The sequence below is a fragment of the Leptidea sinapis genome, chromosome 28, assembly GCF_905404315.1.
Source record: "Leptidea sinapis chromosome 28, ilLepSina1.1, whole genome shotgun sequence".
NCBI classification, from domain to species: Eukaryota; Metazoa; Arthropoda; class Insecta; order Lepidoptera; family Pieridae; genus Leptidea; species Leptidea sinapis.
In genome coordinates, this window is record NC_066292.1 from 3895220 (window position 1) to 3903288 (window position 8069).

General features: G+C 37.6%; 1 protein-coding gene across 1 annotated transcript in view; it reads left to right on the forward strand.

Annotated features, from left to right (window-relative positions):
* The window catches only part of LOC126973103 (ATP-binding cassette sub-family D member 3), a 70413-nt gene extending 62702 nt beyond the window's left edge, over positions 1 to 7711 (forward strand). The window contains exons 11-15 of the mRNA XM_050820245.1: positions 1366 to 1501; positions 2726 to 2900; positions 4606 to 4779; positions 5670 to 5774; positions 6813 to 7711. Coding sequence (XP_050676202.1) covers positions 1366 to 1501; positions 2726 to 2900; positions 4606 to 4779; positions 5670 to 5774; positions 6813 to 6947 — 725 coding nt within the window. The 3' untranslated portion in view covers positions 6948 to 7711. The remainder of the gene's footprint in view (positions 1 to 1365; positions 1502 to 2725; positions 2901 to 4605; positions 4780 to 5669; positions 5775 to 6812) is intronic.
* Positions 7712 to 8069: the final 358 nt, after the last annotated feature.

Sequence of the window (8069 nt, forward strand, 5' to 3'; positions counted from 1 at the left end):
ATTACAACACTCGTTTGGATGATGTTATGGTTATTAGGACATTGGGTGTTTTAATGTTGGCAATAAGCTAACTGTTTCAGAATCTTTAATAGAGGATTTAAAGCATGGGTGTAGATAAAGGTTTAAACAATATAATTAATTTATTTTATTAACAACATTATCAACAATAAGCTTACACAGCCCCACCCTAGCGCTGCTGATGCAGCACTTATTATTCTGAATGGAGTTTAGCGACGCGAGCAACGATCATTGTAGTTGATATTTGTTTATAACGTAATGAAATTCTCTTTGATTGAGGCTGCCAGTAACCGCCGTTACGAAAGGCATCTGGTTTTTTGAATAAGTGTCATTTTCCTTGACTTGTGTAATCTTCTGAATTTTTATACAATTTTTTTACCACAAAATCTTTAATGTAAATTAGTTGTAAAAATACAGTTATATTCAAGAAATTGGATTATTATTTCGATTTGGCTGAACCCCTGACTCCTCTGGGGTGTTTCGTAAATCCTACTACTCCACAGCTAAATATCTAAGTTATCCGACAGCCTGGGACTAGATTATGATTATTTTATAGCAATAGCAATGACAGTACAATATTGTATATTTCATTGAAAAGAACGCAAAGAAAAGAATTCTGGAAGAGTTTCTTGCACCGCTTCTTCTCTCTGACAGCGCCATTTGTTAACGAAGCGGTATTAGTATCTAGTATTTTAGAAATTACATCAAAAAGAATTCTAAAGGAATCAATTTGGAGAAAATGCATGCTTTTTATGCCTTTTAAACTCCTTGCTACGTTAGTAAGAACAACCAGTGGGAGGCTCCTTTGCACAGGATGCCGGCTGCATTATGGGTATCACAACGGCTCTTATTTCTGCAGTGGAGCAGTAATGTGTAAGGAATATCGTATCGTAGGGCACCGTAGCTAGTGAAATTACTGGGCAAATGAGACTTCACATCTTATATCTATAGGTGACTAACGCAATTATTGTATTGTTGATCCTGCCAGTAGTTATATGCTTGTCTCAAAGATTAAGCCATGCATGTCTCAGTGCAAGCCGTATTAAGGCGATACCGCGAATGGCTCAATATATCAGTTTTGGTTCCTTAGATCTTACTCAGTTACTTGGATAACTGTGGTAATTCTAGAGCTAATACATGCAATCAGAGCTCTGACCAGTGATGGGATGAGTGCTTTTATTAGATCAAAACCAATCGACGGAGGGCCTCGCTCAGAATTTTTGTGTTTTTCAATAATCCTGAGCGTCACTACATTGTAATGGGGAGGGCGTATCAATTACCAGCAGCTGAACGTCCTGCTCGTATCGTCCTTTATTTTCATTAAAAAAAAAACTCAACTTTTTACAGGTACAGTTTCAGTGATGAACCTGCAGCCAGGCGCGGGGCGTATCATCTACCAGGACAACATCATCCGCTTCGACCGGGTGCCGTTGGTGACGCCCAACGGAGACGTGCTCATTAAAGAGCTCACGTTTGAAGTCAAGTTAGTTATTTTTGAAGTGAAAACTTCTTTGCCGCGGTGGGCACTTTTTGGTAGGGAAAAATCTTATGGGCTTTATGGGCTTTTCAGTAAGACATTTTTTTGGATGGTTGATTGTCGCCGTTTCGCGTCATCGTTATGCTTATAGCAGTATAACTGTAGCTATACAGGTGACGTATTGCACAATATTAGTGCTGTGTATATCTTATAAGTGAAATTAAATGGATTTAGTAAAAAGTTCAATGTGTGTACTGTGCAATGTTGAAATAGTGTTTTGTTTGATCAATATATTATTGAAAATAAGTTTAAAAAATTAAATTAAATTAATGCTTTAATTATTTTTTAAACATTATGACACTTTAATACTAAAAGTTCAAAGTTTTCACTTCTATCGGCAGTCTCTACGATTAAATTTTTTTTTATGAATTACGACGCCTTTTTCTGCCGTGATGCAGTAATGTGTAAGCATTATTGTGTTTCGGTCTGAAGGGCTTCGTAGCTAGTGAAATTACTGGGCAAATGAGATTTAACATTTTATGTCTCAAGGTGATGAGAGCAGTTGTAGTGCCTCTCAGAATTTTTTGGGTTTTTCAATAATCCTGAGCGGCACTGCATTATAGTGGGCAGGGCGTAATAAATTACCATCAGCTGAACGTCCTGCTCGTCTCGTCCCTTATTTTCATAAAAAAAATAATGAGGAAGACAAACAAGCGTACGGGTCACCTGGTGTTAAGTGATCACCGCCACCCACATTCTCTTGCAACACCAGACGAATCAGAAGAGCGCTGCCAGCGAAGTGGTATCATTTTGGAAGTACTACCCAAGGAAGTTCTTATTTATTCATTCGTTTTTTAGTTAGTTATTTACTGTTCTCTTTACAATAACAGTTGGGTTTGTTGTGCATCTCTTTTGTGAATGAGTCTATAAGGTGAGGCAGTGTCTATACAGATAATAATTATTTAGCGACGCCGCGAGAATATACTTCAACGAAACGAAGGCAAAGATCTCCATGACGATCGTTCCTGCGCTGCCCTCATCCAACTTATTCGGGCGATCTTGACCAAATCGTCAGTCCATATTGTCATCTACCAACACTGTGTCTTCCGTTACGTGGTCGCCATTCGAGAACTTTACTGCCCCACCGGCCATCTGTCCGTCGAACTGTGTGCCCTGCCCACTGCCACTTGAGTTTTGCAATCATTTTCCAATAATAAATTTTGATTTCAGGTCTGGCATCAACGTGTTGGTGTGCGGGCCCAACGGTTGCGGCAAGTCGTCCATGTTCCGAATGCTCGGCGAACTGTGGCCAATATTCGGCGGAACGCTCACCAAGCCGCCCAAGGGGAAACTGTTCTACGTGCCGCAACGACCTTACATGACCCTCGGAACCTTCAGAGACCAGGTTATAATTATTATATGATTACATTAATTTCGGAAAAAGTAGGTGTAATAAGTAATTACTGGTAACAATAATTGCTGAAACAGATTCGGTGTCGGCTGTCGGCAATAAACAATCGTAATCGGTACTTAGGCATCCTGGCTGCAATACAGTCCTTTAAACGTTGAAGCCAGTTATCAATAAAAGCACGCACTCTTTCCATGGGAAAATTCTTCACAGATAATCTTACGGATTGTTTCTCAAATTATCATGGCGTACTTTATCATAATCGAGCGGATTAATATTGGGACTAGACGACGGCCAGTCTTTAGCTCTGATGAAGTCCGAAATGTTCGTTTCCAACCAAGACTGCGTAGACCGAGCTTTATAACCCGGCGACAAGTCTTGCTAGAAGGATCATGTTTTGATACCTTTTTTACAAAATTATGACTCAGTCACTTCTTCATAGCTAATATCCCACTAAACCATCACTGAAGTCGGATGGTGTCCACGTTGCACTGTCGACTAATTGGGAAGCTTCCTTAGAGCATTGAGCATAGATACGGTCGTTTTGTTTGTTGAAATGTTGCTCGATTGTTAAAAATTTTTCTGTCACCTCCCTTTGCGTACCGCTTCAGTAGTTGTTTCGATTTTACCAACCTATTCTTTTTAAATTATCAGTTAAGAAATGACCAGTACGTCTTTTATAGGCTGCAAGCCCTAAGTCATCTTTTAAAATACGCGACATGGTTAGTGTGGATAGTTTTAAAAATTGCATTTGGCTCCATACCTACTTTGTGTAATGCAATCACAGCGATTCGGAAACACAATGAACAATCATATTATAAAAATGACAGATTCCAAATTGAAATGTAATATTTTGTTTATTTTTAATTTTAACAGTATTTATGGCGAGACTAAGTAATATTATTTATTATTGCGACTTATAGTTTATTTATTCAACTTATACTTTACTTACGTAGCTTGTTCAAATTCAAATATTTTTATTCAAAATAGGATGTGACATCACTTATTGAAAGTCAAAAAACTACCACCCATTCCAAAATGAATGCCTCAGGCCTGAGAAGAATGGGCGCAACAAACTCAGCGGGCTTTTTTTTTCATCAAAAACATGTTTTACAATTAAAGTAACATTGACAATTAAACTTATTATTTAATAGCCTGAGGGCGGTCGCTCCATTCCAAATCTGTGGTATCATTAAGAAAGTCATTTATGTTATAGTAGCCTTTACCACACAAACGTTTTTTAACAATTCTTTTGAATAACGTAATACTTTTGCTTTGAACATTTTCTGGGATCATGTTGTAAAAGCATATACATCGCCCCACAAAAGACATGCTAACTCGACTTAGTCGAGTAGTTGGCATTATAAGCTTATGTCTGTTCCTGGTGTTAACATTATGGTTACGACAGTTTCTGGCAAATTCACTTATGTGCCTATGTACTTTGTTATTAAATAGGTCCCAGGTGACCTGCATGAACGCTTGTCCTCGTCCATAAAAAAATATCTTACGAACCTGTTCTGTATGCGTGCTGTGTGTAAATAGAAATAGGTAACAAGAGTTAACTATTCCTATTAGAATGGATATTCTATACTTGGAAGACGTACACAATGTGCCACGTCCTGCCTATGTCTTCAGCAGTTAAGTGTAATGTATACCCATGGAATTGCTCAGAGCATGATGCAAAGACTGTTTTTAATTAAAGGTAATATATCCTCAAACTCGCGATGAGATGTTGCGACGCGGACGCACAGACGAAGAGCTCAACCGCTTCCTGGATATAGTGCAGCTGTCGTACCTCACGCAGCGGGAGGGCGGCTGGGACTCCGTGGAGGACTGGATGGACGTTCTCTCCGGGGGGGAGAAGCAGCGGATAGCGGTTAGATCAAATACTACAACCATTAGAAACATCTTAGAACGTCCAACAACGTCCGTTTTCAATAACCTATCTATCCTTAGTTTAACTTACACGAGGTAGACAAATCTACCCTTTTACGTTTACTTACATTTCAATTATCTATCGACATAAAGCATTGGACTATAACTATATTGGACATAACTATGGATAGATAACATCTTGTCATTAAACGGTAACACCAATGTCTCTGTAACTAGAGATACGTTATTGAAAACGGCCGTTATACGTCTATAGATAGACTGCGACAGCTGTGAAATGTCAAAAATAATAGAGGTTGATAGTTAACCTCTATTTTAAGCAATACATGCACACAAATCGCGTGTGTAAGACGTAGCTTGTAACGGACACTAAAGTAATAAATAAACCTGCCCAGTTTTGATCTGCTTTCTAGCAGCAAAAGGCTCTATCTAGACGTGTAAATTATTTGAGAAAAACAATTTTAAAATAGAGTTTAATAAGCTAATTGCTAGCGTCATCGAGGACACGGCCATTAGAGATGACAACTGTTAATAATAACATGAATAGAGAAAGAGAAAATAGACTTTATATTATTGACTGTCGTTGCCATGGTGATTTGATGAATTTGTGATAAGAATAAGTAAGGCTCTTCTCACATTACGATGCTCACAGGCGACGAGTGACCCGCAAACTACTCTAGCAGTATTCTACGTGTCCGTTACAAGTCTTGCGATGGTATAAAATTTAAAAGAAACAGAAATATGTTTCGTCCAATGACAAAACATGATCTAATCAAATCCAATTTAGCTTCTCTACACTTATATTATTCATTCGGTTTGATGGCGTTTGAATTCAAATGAAATTGAAACATATTCTTTTAAATATAATCTCAGATGGCGCGGCTATTCTACCACGCGCCACAGTTCGCGATCCTGGACGAGTGCACCAGCGCCGTGTCGGTCGACGTAGAAGGCCAGATGTATCAGTACTGCAGAGAGGTAAGGCTGATTAATACATGCCAACAAAAAACAAAAGCACTACGATTTCGAGAGGGGCCGCGAGCGGAGAGACTAGATCTTTGATACTCGTCATTTGTTTGTAAAAGCTACACATTTGCCCTGATACCTCCATCTAGCTTCATCTTTCATTCGAAAGAATGACGGCTCGAAGGACCATGAAGGAAGCCGGAGGGGGTGAAGTAGGATAGAATGACATACTTCCTAAAGCAAACCTGTGGTGGTTTAGTATTAGTGTAGTACTGACATTCCTTCCTTCTTCAGGCTTCCTTCACAAGCTCGGTTGTAATTGATATTCAACAGAATACATACAACGGCTGGTCCGTTCCGTATTCAAGTACATCCGCTACACTTTTGTCAGTACTGTAAATTAATGTAGTGAAGCTACTTTCATAAATCGTATCTATGACATTATAAATGCATCAAATTTCCTTTTCAATTACTCTCAGTACATCTTCATTAAGTCAACATTTCTCTCCAGATGTATTGTTTTCCAATCTGTGCTCTTCGGTAGCTAGGAAGGAATGCATGGGCCGAAATGAAAAATTTACTGAAAATTATACAAATTAAATTTGTAACCAAAATGTATGAACGATGTGGGGACTTAGGGCCTCTCGCGTTCCGTCCGAGGGCTCTTTTCAACTGAGCCAACCGTTCGAGTACACATAGGTCGTAATTTTTTTTAAATGAAAATTCTTTATCATTTACTGCCTAACAAAAGAAGGCAACTTCCAACAGACTATTCATATTATTATGTCTCAAGGTTATAAGCGTAATTGTGAAATTGCTCAAACTTTTGAGTTTCCAACAATTTTGGCGGCAGTGGCTTTCTACTCGAGGTTCAAGTTGGTATCACTAACCAGGTGAACGTCTTGTCTAATCACATATTCATATTTAAAAAATTATCAAGCTCCCGCGGGGAGCACGCAAAAGGAAATTGATAAAGATTCAAAGAAAAATTTCATTAATGCGAACATAATTTTAGATTCAATTCAGCTTATACAATATATTTAATTACAGATGGGCATCTCCCTGTTCACGGTGTCTCACCGCAAGTCCCTGTGGAGACACCACGACCATTTCCTGCAGATGGACGGACGAGGCTCCTACGCGTTCGGGGAGATTGACAACCAGACCGAGGAGTTCGGGTCGTGATCCCGACGGCAAGGATTAGCGCGCGGCAGGATTGTGGTGTTTCTAAAATACAATGATTAATTGGTTGCGCGTATACGCATCAGGAAACTATGAAATTCGAAGGCATATAACAATCGTTTTTATGAATATGATTTTAATAAGTGTTAAATATGTTTAAATAAACTTTTAATTTGTGGGATATTAAAATAAAGATTAAGCGCCGCCATTGGTCAAAACATATCTGACGTAAAGACAACTAAATGTCAAGTTTTAACCTAATCCCTCCACGTGATTGTTATTTTAAACTGGTAGGTACATATATAACAATAAATTTTCTTAACAATTCATGTGTAACTGTCTCCATCTGTTTGCTGTTTTTAATGCGATTTCTAAACTATGGTATATAAAATTATAGTATATTTATTCCTATAATTCACATAATACAATCTACTTACTTCGCAAATGTAGAGCACATGAATAACTTATATAAAACTGACTAATCTGCCTTTTTAATGGTCTTTATGTAAAATTTTGATATTTACAAATTGTACTCGAAACTCAAATCGTTCACATCGCTGAATTATATTTGAGTTAAAAACAACTGTTTATATTATTCTTGTGATTTCGAAATAGTGACCTATGTCCCCGGATGCCTGGGAAAGAGTGGACAGACTTATTAAACTCGTTTTATACGCGCATTCAATGTTACTCCATCGTCATGCCCACTGCAATTGACCATTTGAAATGTTATATCACAAAGCTCCATCGAATGTTTGACACTGACAGTGTCAAACATTGTGACAGCTGTCATGTACCTAAGAAAATCTTTTGGAACACTGAGTATTAATAAGTTAACCTTTCTTAATAAAAAAGATTTGTCCTCGGTCCAGTGAACTCATACTAACAAAGTTACCTTTACAATGACTGTCGCTTTATTTAACTGATAAGGAATCATTAGCTAAAATATTAATAAAGATTGTACAGTAAATAATTTACTAGAATTTTATACTGTTTACATATTTACTAGTATTTAAAAATAAAGTGTAAGAATCAAACCTACTTAAAGGGATTCTAATTATTTTTAGACAATTGAAACTGTATGATATGAAAAGTATACTTTAATATTTTTTTTAATAAAATGTA